Source organism: Strongylocentrotus purpuratus, unplaced genomic scaffold, assembly GCF_000002235.5.
Source record: "Strongylocentrotus purpuratus isolate Spur 01 unplaced genomic scaffold, Spur_5.0 spur5_scaffold_13, whole genome shotgun sequence".
Lineage (NCBI taxonomy): Eukaryota > Metazoa > Echinodermata > Echinoidea > Camarodonta > Strongylocentrotidae > Strongylocentrotus > Strongylocentrotus purpuratus.
Window position 1 is genome coordinate 987,320 of NW_022145598.1, and position 20,629 is coordinate 1,007,948.

At 38.9% G+C, this 20,629-nt stretch overlaps 3 protein-coding genes across 4 annotated transcripts; 1 reads left to right on the top strand and 2 right to left on the bottom strand.

Moving 5' to 3' along the window:
* The first annotated feature begins 4,890 nt into the window (after positions 1 to 4,890).
* Positions 4,891 to 13,534, top strand: LOC583520 (ADP-ribose glycohydrolase OARD1). Of its 2 annotated transcripts, none has more exons than XM_011682578.2 (6): positions 4,891 to 5,312; positions 9,939 to 10,104; positions 10,549 to 10,717; positions 11,587 to 11,645; positions 12,515 to 12,784; positions 13,446 to 13,534. In XM_011682578.2, exons 2-5 carry the CDS (start codon positions 9,970 to 9,972, stop codon positions 12,728 to 12,730), a joined length of 579 nt encoding a protein of 192 aa, XP_011680880.2. In that variant the 5' UTR covers positions 4,891 to 5,312; positions 9,939 to 9,969; the 3' UTR covers positions 12,731 to 12,784; positions 13,446 to 13,534. The 2 variants fall into 2 exon arrangements, with proteins under 2 accessions (XP_011680880.2, XP_788518.4); XM_783425.5 differs by lacking the exon at positions 4,891 to 5,312 and adding an exon at positions 8,529 to 9,000.
* Positions 13,535 to 16,878: 3,344 nt separating this feature from the next.
* LOC105446164 (PHD finger protein ALFIN-LIKE 5-like) lies at positions 16,879 to 17,238 on the bottom strand. The gene has a single exon (XM_011682609.1). The coding sequence runs from the start codon at positions 17,236 to 17,238 to the stop codon at positions 16,879 to 16,881; it is 360 nt and encodes a 119-aa protein (XP_011680911.1).
* A 110-nt stretch (positions 17,239 to 17,348) lies between these two features.
* LOC762421 lies at positions 17,349 to 19,656 on the bottom strand. The gene is made up of 2 exons (XM_030983809.1): positions 19,650 to 19,656; positions 17,349 to 18,919 (listed from the first exon to the last, which is right to left on the bottom strand). The coding sequence occupies exons 1-2, from the start codon at positions 19,654 to 19,656 to the stop codon at positions 17,349 to 17,351; spliced, it is 1,578 nt and encodes a 525-aa protein (XP_030839669.1).
* Between the last annotated feature and the right edge of the window lie 973 nt (positions 19,657 to 20,629).

Below are 20,629 nucleotides of genomic sequence, written 5' to 3' on the forward strand. Positions count from 1 at the left end.
ATATTTGGTAACTTATCATATCGATCCGGACTGGATAAATATCGCAAATGCACTTCAACATTGAACATTTGGGCACATATTTCTGCTTTTTTTGCGAATTTAGGTTGAAGTATTCCCATCTAAACCTCTGTCAAGTCAATATTAAATGGATATTTTACACCCAAAACCCTTGAACAGCAATTTGTCCACTACCGGTCTATATCTTTAAGAGGTGGGCTGTATTTCAAAGATAAATTGCCAAATTATGAATTAATGTTATTGATTATACTAAGTATGCAACTTAAATACAACCCTCTCTGTATACCCTTATTATTCCAGTAAATAATGACGGTGTCAATTGATATCAATTTCGATTACATAATTGCGGTGATAAATAAAGCGTGTTTACACAAGTAATATAATTATGTGCTTTGTACTGTTCATTTATCTTCTATTCTACAGGCACTGTTATGGTAAAAGGTAAAGTCTACAGTCGACCCCCCCCCCCTCTCTCCAACCGAAAACATTGGGGAGCATAACATATTTTTAGCCCCCCCCCCCCCCACTCAGGAAAAAAGTCCACCCCCCTCCTAAAAAAAAATCATCAGTGAAGGAGTACAAAATGATTTCTATTTTTCAACCAAAAAGAAAAAAAATTATGAAACATGAATTGAATCAAAATAGAAATAATATTCCATTTAAAGAAAAGGAAAAAGTTATTACATTTCCTAAACATTCCGCATGCCCCTATATTCATCAACGGTGGATTTGGTAACAGTGGTACGCGTATATTGTGAAAATATTGTGAAAGGATAGGAAAGCGTGTGTGTTTTGATTATATGGGTGAGAAGAAATGAGCCCCCCCCCCCCTAATAAAATTCAAACGTGGTTTATTTCTAATTCGATGCCTCAAGTGATTTACAAAAGGTTGCAGGTCAACCGGGCCTGCCCCCCCCCCCCACCCCGGCCAAAAAAAAAGGAAAACAAATAATTGTGACTAGAAATGTTCCCATTTTTTTTTTGCTTGGGGGCGGGGGGTGTTTTAAGCGAAATAGAGGCCGGCCCAATCATCTAAATAGTAAGAGGACACTATTTTTTTTTGTCTCTAAATTTAAAAAAATTACATTTTTCTTCGTTGGGGGGGGGGGGGTAAGGTCACCTTTTTTAGGTCAGCCATGGGCATGATTTTTTTTTTTTTTTAATTAAAAAAAAAACACCCCAAAACAAAGGGGGGGGTTTAGGGTTTTTTTCCTGAAAAATACACACATAATAATACCAAAGGGGGGTTCACCCCCCCCCCCCCCCCTTGCGTACGCGCCTGGGTTAGATTATACGGAGGTTATTTGTTTGCACAGAATACACATTTCTAGTTTTGTGTCAGGAAATCATTTTCACTTTTCATGCAAAAACTAATGGTCTTTAGGGTTACACCAGAGAGAAAGAGTGGGAGAGGGAGAAGGAACATGAGAGTCAGAAAGAGAGACACGGAGAATGTTTGGCGAGAGAGAGAGAGTGAGGAAGACAGGGAGAGAGGGAGAGGAAAAGAGAGACAGAGGCAGAAGGAAAACCCGAGAGAGAGAGAGAGAGAGAGAGAGAGAATTAGAGAGAGGGAGAGAGAGAGAGAGAGACAGAAGGAAAACCAGAGAGAGAAAGAGAGAGAGAGAGAGAGCATTAGAGAGAGAAGAAGAGAGAGGAGAGAGAGAGAATGACAGAGAGCCATATGCCACATCGTCACTTATAACTTTTTTGAAGAGCAAATATTACAATACATTCCCGCTCAGACTGTTCAGCCAAACTCATATTACATAAAATTATGTCCTAGAGCATATACAGGCCTTAAGTCTCCTAGTACCCCAGTCCCACCAATGAGAATAACACCAGACAATGTCACACCGATAACAGACCAAAGAAAACATTACTCGTTACGTTACTCCGGATGGCCTAGAAAAATCGGTCGGCTTGGAATCGGTGGGAAGTCGGTTTGATAAAACCGGGGATGTATACCGCGGTCACAAAGAGACCAACACAAGACAGACACTTAACCGAACAAAAACTATTTTACCTGGAATAGCCTTTTATTGATCGGATTTGAATCGGGTCTCAAATTACTGTATTTATCCTCTGTATCATCATAAAATACTTATATTAACCTTTTTACCCTGGTTACATCAACAAGACTGATTGCAGACCGACTACAGCATTAAAGATCTTCCCCCAAACTACCTTAAACAATGTTTTTCAATCAGTTTGGCGGCGTGCTAAGGTATAGTCAACAGATTTACATGTGATGATTCAAATATTTACAAATTAATTTTTGATTGTGTTCTTTTTAAATCCTTATAAAAACATTTTCCATAATGATGATCGATGGCTTCCTTGAATAGCGCCGTTGTCTTCAGTCTCTGTACAGTGTCTCATAAACTCAACGCTTTTGGTCAGTGCTCAATTCAAGATTATTTTCCATTAGTCGTTGTGGCATCGTTGAGAACCGACATGCATAGGCGCCGGAAGTGAAGGGGGGCAGGGGTGGGGGGGGGGGGGGGGCGGTTGCCCCCTCCCCCTAACCAAAAAAAGTGGGAGGGGGGGGGAGCAAAACGCATATTTGCCCCCCCCCCCCTCAAAAAAAAAAGCAGTAAAGGAGTATATAGATGGTTTGTATTTTTAACCCAAAAGAACATAACAATAATAAAAACCTGAAATAAATGACGTAAAAAGTTCTATTCACATAAAAGGAAAGTTAACAGGAATAAAATTTCCTAAACATTGCGCATGCTACCTGGAGGTTTTTATAATAGCGATACGCGCATATCGTGGATATATTGTGAGAGAATGTGAAAGCGTGTCTGTTTTTTATTATAGGGGTGAGAAGCTCATGAGCCCATGAACGCTGGCGTACTGATGGGGGGGGGGGGGTTAATTTTTATTCGATACCAGTGATTTACAAATGTTGCTGAAATGACATGATTTTCCGGTATTTTTTCTCAATTTTTTGGTAATGCTATGATCACATTACCCAAAAGCAGCCTGCTCGGCGGCAGAGCGGCGAGTTTTTAACCAATAGTTCTGCCCGGCGGCTGCCCGGCCACGGAGCGGCGGCGCCTGTTCACTTTTCACTCCGCCACCCAAAATACGCTCGGTGCCTGAGCGGTCGCCGCCCGGGCACCGACCTAATCGCTGGGCGATGCCTAATTCCAGCAGCGACCGAGCAGGCTACTGATCGGTCGGTCGCTGCTCTGATTTGTGACCATAGCTTAACATTTTGTAATAAACACGAGCTTCCTAAGATATCCATTGTGATAAAACCTTGATTTCGTTTAGTACACACATTACTGTTTTTATCTATATTTTACAAACGGTTTAGCACTGTGATAAATTTATATGGTGTAGGATGTTCCCAAATCAAATCTCTTCATTTGAACAAAAACGGATAAATGTTATACACCTCGGATTAAGACAAGTCATGTGCCAATGTCTATGCTGTAAAATGTTAAAAAATCATAAACTAAACCTTGTTAACGGAGGTCAAAAAGATGAAAGGAAGGGAAAAGAAGGTAAAAGACAAGAAGAGATGAAAAGAATAGAGAGAGGGGGAGAGAGGGGGTAGAGAGATAGAGAAGGAAACAAAGAAGAAAATAAAATTGAAACTAGAAGTGCAATCATGTCACAACAATATGCGTGCAATGACGCCCTTGTTCCTACATGTCAAACGAAAGAGCTTATTTCGGACTATCCAAAACAATTTGTAAGAAGTCTGTAGCCTCTGTGATAGAGGAGATAGGTAGGGCGAACGAAAGGCCTTAAAAGCGGCCCGACACGGAGAAAATGGTGCCTGGACGGCTGGACGGTCACGCATGAGTGATTCTAGAGAACGAAGAAATCAGTGGCCTTAATAGAGTACCGAAGCTGTGAAGTCATAAACATCTACTTTTAAAATTTCTCAATTTTTTTCTTCATTTTCCGAAAGAGCATCAAAAATAATTTCCAAATGTCGGGGGGGGGGGGGGGGGGTAGTGAGCACTAATTTGTTGTTTGTCCCCCGAAAGTTTGAAAAATTGCACCCCCACCCCCTTGAGCGCCAAGGGGGTGGGGGGCCATCTCCAAAAAAGGGTAATATTAACGTTAAAAAATGTAAAAATACACACTTTTTTTCCAAAGGGGGGGGCACCCCCCTCCCTCCTCCCTGGGTCCTCCACTGATGGGCTATTTCTGAACCAGTTGACACCAGTATTTTGGGTGCGTGCACATCTATGTTTTTATACAATTTTTTTCTGAATTTACAGAATACTTCATTTAGTTTATAATATACAATTCATTTTGCAAAATACTATAAAATATAAATTGCCAATTGTTAGGACATTTCACCACTTTGTATAAATTACATTAATTAACAGTGGCGGATCCAGGAATTTCTTACCGGGAGGGCATAAAAATGGCATGGGGTGAAATCAGTAGCGTACGCAGGATTCTTTCAAGGGTGGGTTTTAACATTTTTAAATCGGGCCGAAAATTTTTCAACGGCTCAGCCGGCCGCTGAATAAGCGGGGGAGGGGGGGGGGGGGGGGGGATAAGAGGACATATATATTTTTTGGGGGTCCCCAAAAAGCGCAACGACTCAGCCAGCCGCTGGATAAGCGGGGGGGGGGGGGGGGGGGGGGGAGTGAGGGGGGGGGGGGGGGGGGGGTAGTGAGCACTAATTTTATTTTATTTATATTTTTTGGCCGGGGAGGCATGTGCCCCCTCTGCCCCCCCCCCCCGCTTAATCAGCTGCTGGCTGAGTAAACGCCTATAAGTAAACGCATATAGCCCTATATCTAATCAGTTTATTTTAAGAGGAAAAAGTATAAACGTGGCATATTATCAAAAGATTTGTACAAAAAAAAAAAAAACTCCCTGTGTAAGTGAATGTGAGAAAGATCATAGCTGGAGGATTTCTTGTCATTTTTTGCCAGCCATATAGTCTACCCAATAAATGACATGTGATGGCGCTGCCAATCGACTAAAAAGTTATGACAGAGATATTATGCAGTGTCGATGTCGGAAGCATCATAACTAATTCTAGGAGTCAGGATGTTGTCGTTGATCTTGGCAAAGAGGGCTTCGTGAAAACGTAGCGGACAAGTAGCTCACTAACTGGCCCCAGCGCCTTAGAGGGCAGCATACAAAAACAAAGCCCAGCTAGCTGCACGTGTCGTACAATACCATACAGTACATACATCGCTGCAAAAGCTAGCTGCCCTTACTATGTACTTGTACACTACGGCACAGCACAGGTTGAGTGTTTCTATCTTACACAGCCAAATTTAGCGAGGAAATCGAGTTATTAAGGCTAAAGAGTAAGTAACATATAAACTATATGTATATAGATATTGATGGAGTAAAAAGACGTTTTGACATCAAAGGGGCGATACTGATACCACTTAGCCTAGATCTATTTGTACTGTGTTTGTGTGCCTGTAGATGTGATTGTCTGACATTGACAAGCAGCTCCAGCTAGGTAGGCCAATGCCCAAATCTAACTTTTTAATTACTAATTTGTTTATACTAAAACTAAGATTAAAAGAAAGCATTTACTTTCACTAAGAAAATCCACCCATCTGCCGACTCCAGAAGTTCCATCAAATAGGAGATATCCAGCTCTTTTTATCCAGCTTCCTTCTAGTTCTACGCCTTTCCGTTCGTAAGAGCCTTGAAACAATCATATTTCATGTCGCAAAGTTACGTTCATAATTAGACAGGCCCGAGGGACAAAGTTCATGATGAAGTTTAAAACTTCGCGCGAAAGTGCAATCACTCAACAGCGGCTAGCCTTGAATCGGTCGCACACGTACACACCTTCTTCTTCGTTGATCCCTCCACCGACACAGGCAAGCCCTGATGCAGCCTGAAGTCCAGCCATCAATGTGCGAACGATTACATCTTCTACTACTACGAGCCGAAGACGATGGTTCAAAAATGAAGAATAAATTGACAGGAAAGAAATATATATAATTTATTGATATTTACCTTAGATGTGTATTCCAATAATTTGATTTCCTCATGAGTATTCCTTATTATCAACGATCGAGAAGTTACGAGGTCCAATTAAAATCCATCTTGCAGCGAACACAATCATAGCGCACATCCATGCATGCAACGTACGTGTACTAATATTTCTCTCACTCTCTCTCTCTCTCCCTTTCGCTATACGTAACATACACACTCACTAACCATGTATCATACAACACACACCTTCAAATCATGGCTTTCATTTCAATTCTCAATCGGAGTATAGACTGCTCAGGTAGACTTTTTTTTTACTGAAATATCTTTTTTAACACTTCTCATACATTACTGCACGACACTCGTATCTAGTGCTGTGAGAATAAGGTACTAGGGTCTATAAATAAGACTACGCTTTGCGCACGATCTGACCGGAGCTCAGATTATGTCGCAATACCCTTTATTTTTGGCGCGAACAATGACGTCACTGTTCACTGTTTTCCTTCTCATTTTGAGATGGATGTAGCCATAGGGCTCAAATCAACGCAAGATTGACAGAAACATCGTACTCTATCTACTTTCGAATGTTCAGTTTGTAAAAATCTGTATTTAAAAAGATATAATCTTTTTTCTTTATATTTTCTAGTTGTTAGAAGTGGCAATTGTGAACATCTGAAATGTTGATCTCTATCAAAAGTTCTTTACTCAAAACGGATCCCTTATTTTTAGGGTCTACCTTCTGCCAATGAGAAGGTTTTTAGTGAGCAAACCTCTACGCCCTCTAGGATTTTCTTAGTCGGTGGTGCGAGTGCGTCAAGGTCGTCTGCAACCACAATTATTGGATTAAAAAACGTCAAAATCTGCAAGATTGTCAACAAATGGTGAAAGACTGTTACAGATCCGTGACTATAGGTATGTTGTGAAATGTATAATTGTATTTTCTTTTCTTATTTTCTTCAATTTTTATTTTTACATCATTTTTTTCCCTTTGCTAATTTTTTGAAGTGGGCGACGAGCGCACAAATCGTAGGTGTAGAAGCCTTACGCCCGGGCATTGGCCTCCCTACTCCAGACCAGGCGGCCAGCACCATGGAGCTCCGACGGCCGACGCCCATGCCGAAGGCGCGGTGTCGGGACTCCAGAGCCCGCATAGGAAAACGATTCAAACAGCGGGTTGGGTCACATTTTTTTCGAAATGTAAAGATGTAGTAATTACAATTTTGGGCGCTAGTTCAGAAGTGTATCCAAACCTTGACCTGTAACTGTGGCGCGGAGATACCCTTCTAAAACATACTGAAAAAGTGAAAATCAACTAAATCTTCATCAATTGTTCAAATAATTAACGGTCATGATTTGAAAGTCGTTAAGATTCTTACCGTACTGACGGTGGGGTGCTGGCGCGCAGGTGTGTATTAAGTTAGCGACTGTAATCTTAGCAATTCATCATTACAGTTGCTAACTTCACACACGCTTGCTTACCGCACTGCACCGTGCCGTCAGTAACTATGATAGACTACAACAAATCCGATACAACATGGATGAATCTTCGGGTTAGGACAAAGAATCACCCTTTTTCTTATCAAAGACTTCTTCAAATTATAATTTCGAGTGGTTGGAAAGATGCCCAGAGGAGTCCAAAAACATCAAACATGTAAGTCAAAATTGTAATTAGTCTACTACCTCTTTACATTGCGAAAAAAATGTGACCCGACCCGCTGTCGTTTTCATAAACGAGCTCTGGAGCTAAAGTCTGACAATTCGGCAGTGGTGTCGGAGCTCCCTGGAGTTAGATACAAACTGTATGACTCTGAACTAGTGCCAGTTTTGCAGAGTGATGATAATTCCCCCCTGCTTCTTCTTTCAATAATAGAATCTCCCCATTTGCCAAATAAAATTGCTGAAAAAATAAATTTGGGGTATTTTCTGCTGGGTTGTATTCTAAGTTTTCTAACAGTAACAGAACTAATAATAATTTAACAATGTCTTAGTTACTAGACTTCAATTTCTAAGGTTTTGACTAAGGCCAAATAACAAAAATAATGAATTTCTCGTCCCTGCCCGCCTCCTGTTTTTTATTTAGAAAAAACAAATGATTTGTAATATTTTAGTCCACTTGCACTTTTTAAAGCTTGTCGCGCCCTCTATATAGCAAACAATGCGTAATTGGTACCTGTTGGGCCCCCATGATCCTCTTTTTCTTGTGTTAATTGAGAGCTAATTTGACGAGATAACCACCTGTCGGTGACTTCCAGGGAGGACTAATCCCCCTAGTACTGACAGGCTTTAAGCAAGTTTCAAAATTCAGAAACGGTGAAAAATGTACATGTGTTCAGCTTGAATTAGCTATATAAAGTATAGATGCTATTGACGTTTCGTCATACATTCCATCAGTCTACTCAAATAGCACTATATCTGTGAATAAATATACCTCGGCCAGCCATATTTAGCATAATGGAAATCTTGGGAAATAATAGCACAAAAAAAAAAGATAAAGTATCAAATAGTGTAATTTTTAAAATTAGACTCATTCCATACTTGTATTTGATACAGTTAATATTTGTTTCTCTAGTCCCTTCTCTCTATACATATTCATTTCACATAATTTGCATATTACTTACATATTCATTTACTCAATTACTCAACCCAATGCCTTCCTCCATTCATCTCCTCTACATACCAAGTCTTCCATCTCACCTGGTGGTATGTTCCTTTGTTCTCCTTTATTCATGGATCTTAGGTATTTCCACTTCTTACTTATCATTGGTCTTCTTCTCATTTTCCTTATGAATATTCAGACTTACTCTCAAATCCCATTTTGCTACTGGTTGATGATGTATTTCATTTGTACTTTGCTTAAAAATGTTCAGTATGATGCTGCATAGCAGCCTACAGTAAAAGACAGACAGACCTTTCTTGCACTGGACATGATCTGAGTCGGTTGTATTGAATTTGGGCTCTGCTACTTTTATGTTGGAGACTTAGGATAGAGGATTGATTCAAGTTTGGCAGTGGTTTTGGATGATTGGTGTTTTAGAGATATTGGTGAGAGGTAGTGCTGTAAGTCAGACGCTATGTTTGTGTTCGGTTCGGTTCGGCAGAGTTCGGCGATTTTTCACCCGAACTTGGTTCGGTTCGGGGTTCGGTAATTTAATAGCAAGCAGCGTTATAGCGACGGCGGTCGGGACTGGGCAGGCCGCCGCCCTGCCGGGCCCGACCGGCACGGAGGACTTCTGCACACTGCTTCCGACCAGCACAAATTTCACATTAAAAAACTGCTCTAAACGTAATTATTTGTGAAGAAAAATACTACTTACATTCGTATTTCCGTCTTGAATCATGTTTTATTTTCAATTTTAAAAGAATCATGTTTTCAATTTGTCAATAAATGATATTTTTAAAAGATTTCCCGAGACGGTTGTTGTCTAATGTTAGAGTCATAAAAGGTGCCATCTTGAATAGAGACTTTCAGGCTCACCAAGAACTGTTTTTTATAAGTTTTTATTTTCAATAGGAAAAATATAAAATCCCTATTTTTCCTGAATAAATAAATACCATACTATAATATATATTTATTTCAATATTTATATTGTAAAATTTGTCCGATATGGTTACAATTAAAATATTAATTTAACAAGTTTGTATTTGTATTTTGTATCTAAAATAATATTGCTAGTGATATTTGTTTTTCTCGCAATGTATGGTCAATAAAGGATTTAAAAGATAGATCCGTTGTTGACCATAGGCCAACATTGCGAGACAAACAAATATCACAAGCGTTATTATTGTTGATACTACAACTGTAATATTTAGCATTAAAATTTTGTATGTTGCAATTTATTTTCTTTATACCGAGGAATTAAACAAAACAGAAATTATGATAAATTTGCTGATCATGAAATAATTTAAGCAGAGGAAGGTGTGTCATCCAGTTGCCATTCATTTCTCAGATATTTCTCAATATTTTGCTTCCAACTGTTTAGGTTCTGACAGTTTCTATGGTAACATCCAAGGATGGACAAGTATCTGATCAAGAAAAATGGGAGCTCTTTATCAAAGAGGTCAAAGGTCACCAAAGATGACCCAGAGGTCAAAGATCAGGATGCAGAAGAAGATGAGGAGGAGTTGGATCAGCCTACAGCCAGCAAGGTGTGTATGAAGTGAAATGGAAAGTCATAGCAATATAAAGTGTGGACAAATGGATTTATTTCATATTTTGTCCCTCTTCTTCCTCATCTTCTTTTTTTTTTTTTCTTCTCCTTCTTCCCCGTCTTTGTCTTCATCTTTTGCTCCCCTTCCTGGATATAATTTGATTCCTTCAACCTTGAAGATTCTTACATAACTTCATAACATAGTGTGTGTCAATAGCATGTGCCAATGATTTACAGGTGCAAGTAAAACAAAATATGACAAAATTAAACAGAGGGCAACTTCAGTCATGTTTGCACAAGACCTGATACCCAGACGCTGTATGTCCAGACAGGTTGTGTATCGGACAGTTGATTTAAACACAATATTTCATAGGTCTTATAAGAGTCATGGTGGACAATATTATAAAGGACAAATATTCATGATGGTTTGTGATATTTGCAGAGACTGAAAACTACATCGTTTAATCTGAAAGAGGTGAAGGGGGACCTTTTCGCTGCTTCCCAGAGTGAGAGCTTGGCCCATTGCATCAGTGCAGACGTGAGGATGGGCAAGGGCATAGCGAAAATCTTCAAGGAGAAGTTTGGAGGAGTTAAAGATCTCCAAGCACAAGGTAACATCTTGGTTATATGTTCATCATAATAGAGGCTGGTATGATGTATCTAGAAGAACACTTTTTAAACTAATCTTTGTTCTTGCAGTGGTAGGGCAACTTGCTTGCTTTAAAAAAATTAATTGTTTATCATGCTGTAGATTGTGGGTTTTTTCTTTGCAAAAAGGTTTTATGTGGTATTACATGGTTATTGTGTGCTAAGTGTAAACATACTTAATTAATAAATATCACATCATCATTGTCCACCACAAACTTAGACCGTATTATTACCGATAGCTCAACTGTTCTTTCTTGTTACGGTGATGTAGGCTTCTCTGAATCTACTGCACTTCAGTCTTTTAAAGCTAACGTTTCACATTCTCATATTGGCTGAAGTGCAGTGTCCTACATGTATCCACTAGACCATAATACTGTATAAGCTGATATTCTTGCGTATGACAGACTAAGAGACATTTTTGTGAGATGTTGCTTTCGCGAATAGCACACAGCAGAGTTAATGACTCGTTCACGTATGTACACATACAAGTTCAGGCAGCCCATCGCACCACATACAGCCGAGTGGTGTACCGATTCGTACGAGTATTACGTGCCTGCATCATGCAATCTGTGCAATATACGCGCGAGGAGAGAAGGAACCTGCGGGGCTGGAGGCGACATTATGAACATAAGGCAGTTACTAGTACTAGTATAGTACAGAAGCTAGTGATCGAGAGGACGCTAGCACATAATTTTATACTTTTATATTTTTGCATTCCCATGTGATGAGGTGCCAATATTTTTGCGTGTTGTTAAATCACGAAAATAACAGCTTATACAGTATAGCTCTTGTATCATACATCTATGTCTTATGATCCTGATTTGTTTACCAGGAGTAAAGCCGGGAGGAGTAGCAGTGCTGAAGAGAGGACCCAGATTTATTTATTACATGGTGAGTAGAGCGAAATATAAAGTGAACCGAGGTGTACAGATATATATGCAATATGCAGTGGGGGAAAATAATGGATGGGGGCTGTGAGCGACTTTTTGCCTGAAATTCTGAAGAGATCTCCTTTGAAATAAGTAATGCCATTTGGGCCGTAATGTCCCCAACCAAAATAAATGAACAGGAATTGAACATTAATGTTCCATACACTCATTCCCAGTACAGACATTTTTGTCTGTTGTGTCTCTAGAACAAATGAGAATATAACAGTTAACTGCATGGTAAAATATGTTGGGACAGCAAAATGTCATTTGACTTAGGCCTTGTTCATCTAATGCAAAATTTATTAGACTGAGGGAAAATTTGACTTGCACTACTTTGAATTAAGCAGATTGGAATTTCTTGTACATGATCTACATGTACATGATGAATGATTTTGAAATAGGTTACTGCTTTCAGAGGTTTCGAATCCCCACACAGCACTAATATCCTTTGGCAAGGTATTAACCTGCACTTGCTACTCTCCACCCAGGTGTTAAATGGGTACCCGATAGGATGCAACCGTCATTGTTGGTCAAACAGTGTTTGAGCGTCTTGTAACGCCTGGCTGGAATGCTCCCCAGGGAGTGAAGATTGTGCACACAGTGTGTGCGGGCAAGCACTGAATCCAATGGCCGGGGTAATAGTATATTTGTAAAGCGCTTAGAGTTATTGTATTAAGCGCAAAGCTGATGCACAATGGCCGGGGTAATAGTATATTTGTAAAGCGCTTAGAGACATTTGTATTGAGTATATAAAAGCAAAACATTATTTATTATTATTCATTCCTCTATTTTTTTCATGCAAACATTCTGTTCTGTAATATGCCTTTCTAGGTCACAAAGGAGAAGTACTGGAACAAGCCAACTTACAAATGCCTCCAGGACTCTCTTCAGTCGATGGCCAATCACTGCAAGAGGAATGGGGTCAAGACACTTTCCATGCCTCGTATCGGTTGTGGGTTAGATGGCCTGAGGTGGGACCAGGTCAAGCAACACATCTCAGAGAGCTTTCAGGACCTGGACATCACAGTGACCATTAACACAATTTGATCAGCGGCAGGTGCTTCGAGACAAGATGTGTCTGTGGTTTGAAGCTCTGGATCGGTAAGAGTTACTGTTCAACAAAATCCTGTAGACTATTTGAATTAAAATAAGATGGATAGAGACTTCAAAGTATAAAATAAGAATAGTTGCATAGACACTAACAACTCACACCTTGTACTTACCTGCCTACCCTTACAAATAATCCGTAATATTCTGATTTTCTGGATTTTAAGTTCCTGAAAATTCTTAATATTACAATTTTTTGAAATTAACTGCCAAAGCCAAATTAAAGTTGTTTTATCATGTGCCGCGATTTGAGAGTTTACGTATTGCGTGCGTTGAATGGCTGCATAATCGAGCAGCGAATCTGTATTCGCTTTTCGGTACAGATTTACCGCGTAATGCCAGTTACACTGCTGCTGCAAGTGCGATTTCTAATTTTCAAAGGCATACGGTCCTAAAAATTCCTAATTCTTATTTTCAAATGTTAGCAGGTATGCGTGTATCCCCAAGTTACTCAAATTCTGTTTGTTTGGGGAAGGAGGGGGTGTGTGGTCTTTTATGAGTGTTACATAGTTTCATTAAATTCAGTGGAAATCCTTTTGAACAAAATTTGTTTGTCAATTGTAACATGCAATGGTGAACTCCTTGAGAATTTTACTGTTAGTCATTATACATGGTCAAGGCTAATTCTTAACATCCCTATGTTCATTTTTTCCAGGTCACAAAGAAACAGTCCTGGAGCAGTCCGACCAACAAGTGCCTTTGAAACTCAACTCATTTGCTGATCACTGCTAAAGCGATTGGACCATTCAGGAACTAAACAATCCTGTACAAACATTTTCATGATTTGATCATTAGCAGAGCTCTACCTTAAGTTTAGCTTTGGTTGAATGTGAAGGTCTAGAAAGGTAAGGATTGTTGATGAACAGAGTTCTAAAGCTGACGGGATTTGATTACAGTGCATTCATCAGTTGAAGTCGATTCAGCTCTACAGAAGGATGAGGTTTTTCAAGTACCGTTTAACATGTACCGTTGTCATGTTAGAAAATAGGAGATAACACTTTGATGTGATGTAATGGCATACCTGATAATCTGTTGGGCTTTTATCAAAAGCCTAGATATATTAAACTTGCAAGCATTGTGAAGGAGAGCTGTTAAAAATGATTAACATGTTTTTTTTTTAAATAAATGATTTTGGTGAATCAAGCAACCGCAGTGACAACACCATTTAGAGAGACATAGAGAATTAAAAGGAAATGAAAGGGCAAACCAATTTGGAGGTAAATGTGCTCGCAGAATGTTGTGTGGGAAAATAAGAGATCAAGTCACTGTTATTTCTGATATCTTATCCATAACATAACAGCAGCAAACATGTTCACCTACCACCATCGGCAGAGCTGGAAGCAGCCTCCTCGTCATCAACGTTAGCTGATGCACCATCAGCTATCCCAAGCATATCCAAGACTTCTAATAGTGAAATATCTGCCATTTTGACATTCAGGGGTCACTTTATAGTGACCTTATTTTAAACTGAGACTAAAACACCTCCTGATTTGTTTTTCTTCTTCATGGTAGATATTTTGTTTTACCCATTAATGTTTTTGGAAAATCATGAACATCATGTTTTTTTTCTCAAATTATTTGCAATACCCCCATATGTGTTCAAGGCATGATTTTTAAATATCTAGTGTTGATCTCTGTTTTCTGTTTTTAAATGATGTAAATGTATCAAAAAAAAAACATCTATAGTCTTTCTCAGGAAAAAAATATGAATGAAAATTATATAAGACCATGCCCATTTTTCATTAACAATTTTAGCAATATTTGAATATATTTTTCTTGATAAATCTAAAATCCCTAATGGTAACATGTTTTATTAAACTTACTCTTGGCACTATTATGGATGATTAGAAGAAAACAAATCAGCTTTCCTGGATATGTAATTTAAAAATAACAAATCATAGAAATTATTTAGAAACAGGACCTTTTGCAATTAATTCAATAATGTGACATCATCGGAGATCTTTAACTGTTTTACAAACATGCCCACTTGTCTTCATAACACTGTCTTTGTTGCTGATAGTAAGCTGCAATAGCTGGTTAAGTATCTGAGACTGAGGCTGAGCTAGTACAAGCTCAAGCCACTTTTGCTCTTTGAGTGCCTGCACTTTTTGGCTTTCCTCCACATCTTCGCATCTTTTTTTCTTTTTATAGGTTTCACCTTTTTAGGTGATATGCTACATAGTAGCATATCACCTATTGTGTTTGTACGAATCTTATTTATTATTTAGTAATTTCTTTCTCCAACCGAATTTTGCCATCAATTATCTGAACAAATTGTATCAGTATCATCTTTAGATATTTACAGTATCTTTGGCATCATCAGGAATCGTGCACCTCCTCTTTTTAGTGTGACGCACATGCGCGCGCGTCAAAATAAAAAAATGATGAAAATCACTCCTGAACAATTTTGAGTACGAATCCGGTCATTTAGAGCATTTCAACATTTTCTGTTCGTACGTATCAGTACGTAAGTTGTGCGCTCTCAGAGCGCGCGAAAAAGGTAAAAATTCAAATTTTTACATGATTTGGATTCCTCTTACCGTAATTGACAATTTCCATTCATTTCAGTCACTCCTGACCTTTCATAAGGCCGTGAGCATGCGTCAAAGAGCGTGCGTCATAGCATGCTGCTATGGGCAATATAATGCAAATTTGATCAAAAACATACCATTTTAAAAATCAAAATAGCTCTATAGATAGTCCATCGGCCCCAAAGTTTTATATCATGGTTGGAAAGAGCATGAGTTGGAGATATGATTTCATACCACCCTGAATGTATTTTTTGATGACGTCATTTTGTCTTTGTTTAATTGAGATTATCTCACTTATCAGTGATTGATTTTCTCCCAGATTTTAATATGAATTTTCAATTCAAAATGTCATTTGAAAGTACTCAGAGACTAATTTTCTGCCCATTAGGAGAACACTCCATTAGAAAATTTGCTCATCAAATTCACACTCTGCCTAGCACCTAATACCTTCCTAATCCCTGGGGGGTCCGTAGAAAAACATTTGCAACCGAAACCAAGTTCGATAAAGGCGTTAAACATCAACAACTGCGATTATGATATAAGGGCAGCGGATACCCTACTCCTAGACTTGGGGCTACTGGACCACTTAAGGACTTATCGTCACCTTTCCTCCACGAATAGTACTGTAAGACATTTAAAGTGGTGTTTTGTTAATGTCCAGCCACCTGTGCATCTATTACTAAGACAATGATGATGCATTATTTGCATATTAATTATAATATTGATTAATTAAAATCAATACTCAAAGTGGTCCAGTTGCCCCAACATCGGGGCAACTGGACCACTTAAAGAACATGATTTTATTTTACAAACATGGTTGAAAACTGGAACAAATTCTCAATTTAAAATATTTATTATGTAATGGAATACATAAATGATTAATAAAACAGACGCTAAGGCCACAGAAATGTTTGACTGGAGTAACCAGATCTCCTGATACTATCGACCATGGATATTTTTATTAATTTTGAGGGAGGAAAAAATGAATTTCAGCATTGATTTTTTTATGCATTAAAACTTCTGGTTTCTATGAATAAAAAAGTAGTTAAACATTTAAAATAATATTAATTTTAACCATCTCGTGATGGTTAACTTAAACACTGATAATATTCATAACACTTATAACAAACCATAAGGCATGTTCCATCTAAAATTAGCTGAAATGGGTTTTCATTATTACTTTTCAGTGATTTCAATATCAAATCTCATACTGAATGTTATACATTGTACATGCACCATATAAAACACTAGAGGATGAATACAAAATCAATTGTTTTGAAATTGCATGCCAAATAAATCATGTGGACACTGGATTTACAATTTTCATTTGTTAAGCAGAAGTGATGTGTGATTTATCCTTGGCAGCGTAATAAATGTTGGAGTGTGCTGGTACTTTGGTAAACATCAGCAATTATTATTATTATTATTTATATTTGAATTTTAGTTTATTTTGACAAGCATTTTGTATTGATCCACAAAATTAATGTTTAACAGTCAGCAAAGTTTAAATTAAAGTTTCCATATCAAGATAAATGTTTATTTAAACCATTTGTAGATTTAGTCAGAATCACTTTCTGAATCATAATGGTACTTGTCCATACATGAACTGCAAATAAATTTGTTCATATTGCCTCGCCATCTGGTACACTCTTCGTGATACCATCTGCTGCAGCTTCGACACGAAACCCAAGGTTCGTCGTCATCTTCCAACCATACCATATTGCATTCCTCACACGTTGTATCGTCATCATCTTGTGTGTCAGGTGTAGCATCTTCGTCATCATCTTGTGTGTCAGGTGTAGCACTGGTAGATATCACAGGGGCTTTCTTCGCTATCCTTTTCTTTGGTTGTTGCTGTAGGCCTACCTTCTGTCTCTTGGCTTCTGCTGCTGCCTTCCTTTCTTCTGCTGCCGTCATCTTTTCTGCTGCCTTCTTTTGTCTTTCTTCTTTTCTTCTCTGTTTATCGTCAGCATCTTGTTTTTTCTTTCTCTGCTTTTCTCGCACTTCAGCAATGACTTCGTCAGAAGTTAAGTCGTGGTCTGCCTTTTTCTATTGCCTCTGGTTACAATAGCTGTTGGTACCTGTAGTAAATCTGCAAGCCAATCATTACCTGGTTCTTGAGTAGCTAGTGCACGATGGGTGGATGAGGTTGAAGGCATGTGTACTGATGGTGGTTGTGGGGCTCTGGCAGGTTGTTGATGTTGATCTTCAAGATCACTGTGTGTGCTCTGTGTTGGGTTAGTGGGTACTGGTGATGTGCCCCTCAATGGAGCCGATATAGGCTTTGGATCAGCAACCGGCACGTTTAGCGAGGACACGCTTTGCCCTGGTTCATTTTGAGTAGATGGAATGTTCTCTTCTACAGCGAGGGCGGGAGCGGGGGCCCATGCTTTTGATGGAGCAAATGACTTCTGTGGTACTGCAGTAGGGTTAAACGGGTATATGCCTGTTGACCGGAAACCACTGATAGCATTGGCGATTGTAGCGGCTTTTCCATACGCTTGTCTAAATAAGCCGGAAAATTTGTATCTTGTAACAATCTGCCCTGGATTCTCTCGCATATACTGGGCACATGCCTTGTCATAATTGACCTTTAAAGGGCCATACACTGTGCGATCCAGAGGTTGCAGCCAATGGGTTGTATGGGGTGGCAAACAAAGTAGTTCAACCTGGTTTTCCTTTGCATATTCTAAAGTCCCAATGGATATATGGGACCCATGACCATCAACTATGAGTAATACTGGACGGGCAGGTGGTATGTGCTTCACGAAAAACTGGATCCAGTTATAAAACAGGTCCATGTTCATGTATGATGTATCCGATGTAGCAAACAGTGTCCCTGGTGGAGCATTGCACGTCAGTGCTGGAGACAACCGCGATCCTTTGAAGATAACAAATGGAGGGATATAGTTCCCCACAGCATTCGGGCAGGCCATGACAGTGGTGTTAAACCCGCGCTCTCCACTTGTCTTCGAATGGACTTGCTTCTTTCCCTTGGTGGCCATGATTCTCGGCGGCTTATGGACTGAGGAAAGACCAGTCTCATCACAATTATATATTTGTGCTGGTTTGTTTTTTAAGTCTAGTCGGTCCATTGTTTGATCAAGTAAATCAAAATATCTCCCTACAACAATCTCGTTCATGGCTCTGGCTCGAGCTGCAGACAGTGCCTCAGGCTTCCTTATGGAAAGATGGCTATATCTTCCCTGAAACGTTTTCAACCAGTCATAGCCAGCTTTTTTCGTCGTCTTGTTGAAGGGATGAGGCCTCCCTGACTTTTCCGCGATATTGTAAGCAACCTCACACACCTGTGTTGGTGTGATGCCGAACAGTTTTTCCTCGCATTCAACGAGCCATTCCGCAATTCTGCCTTCTTCATCTTCGGTCAGCACAGTTGGTTTGTGTGCTGGTGCCTTTTCATCGACCTGTCCTCTGTAACGCCTTATAAGGGTGTTCCTGGGCACATTGAATCTTGTTTGTGCTTCTCGAAAGCTGGTTACCTCCCCACTTTTCAGAGCTGCTATGGCTTGCTGCATTGAATCAGCGCTCCATTTGTTCTGTGGTCCACGCTTAGTAGCCACATACTTTGCACCATTTCCTGGGGAAAGGAATTAAAAAGAACAAAAACCATGAATATTATATAAACTGACACATATTTAATAGGTCAAACTTAGTATGATAATATTGGATACATTTCAGTGATATTTCAGCCAAATTAATGACATTAATTAATTAATAACAATTTCTGGGGCTACTGGACCACCCGGTCCACTAGCCCCAGAAACATGCCCCCAGTAAATACCAAATATTTTAAAACCACCATTTTAATTGTTTCCCAAATTTGTAAATTATTTTCTATTAACAATAACAATATTTGTTACAAGTATATATATTATAAATACACATACTTGCTCAATATGGATTTGTTATCAAATTATTTCATAATCATGTCTTAATTTTGTAGCTGCATCTGAGCACTAGTGTCGGCCATGTTTAAATCAATCTATCATTGAACAACAAATTTGGCTTATTTTCCTACTAAATTTCCTCTCTTAAATTACATATTGCAATTTAATAAATGTATTATTATAATAAATAACACATTCTACTCATTTTAATTTTATACAGGCTTGGTTTTACATAATAAAGCATATTAATAGGAATTGTTGTTGTCATTAAATGCCAACACGACGCCATTTTTAAATCCCTTTTGGCTTTGCAGTTTATAACCTAATGTAGCCTAGTGTACTTGTTGCCATGTAGCACTGTGTGGCATTGACAAAGCGTAACACACATAGCCCTGTTAGTGTACGTATACAGCATCATACTGATCATTTTTACATCACATATACTACTACAATCTACAAAAATATGTGTTCAAACTTACCCCTGGTAATCTCCGCTAAGTAGGGGAAATCTTTTGTCTTCTACACCGCAGTATATGCCCACAAAACCTGTGATTTTTATTGGTAAAATACACCTAGCATTGATGGTAAACAATTTTTGTGGTGGGTTCAGAGATCGTCGAAGTTGAAACTGAGCAATCTTAACTGTTAGAGGGCAGCATGCAAGTAAAATATTGAGATAGCTTAATAGCGGTCCAGTTGCCCCAGTGGTCCAGTAGCCCCAGTCTCCCCTATTCTTTATTTTTTGCATTTTAATTTGTTCAGCGTGAATTCCGGGTATCTCTTTCTTTCTCTCTCTCTCTCTCTCTCTTTCTTTTCCCTCCATATCTGTTTTAAATATTTTTAATGAGCCAAAAGGGGGGGGGGGGGGAGGGGTAACCCCAGGGTAGTACTAGCCCCGACACCATATGTGTTGTCCCATATACATCTTTTTGTGTAAGTGATTGTTACTTTACCAAGACTCTGCCAAATTTATGATGATTTTGATGACTCCAGAACCTTGCATTACACACCATTACTTAACTTTTCTCATCCATTCCACACCTTTTCTTTCACAATGCAATCGCATTACCAGAACTCAAGTTTATCTTTAAAGTCATTGGCTGATTCTAAATTACAGATTTCAAAACACAGCTTACGAAACATTGTTGCTAGGAAAGAGTACTGAGGATCTATCTTTAATCGCCATCCATGACGGTAGTATGTTGGAAGAAAAAAGATGAATGACAATAATTCAAGTGTTCTCCACCCTCGGTTTGGAACCTTGAAAGGGTGAGTTCAAGATGTTCCATAAAGAAAATAGCATAATCAATACATTTTATCATGTATGGAGTCAAGTTCTCCCATGAATATCTATGGCACATCAACTTATAAAAACACTCGGCATGATCTCGATATCTTCG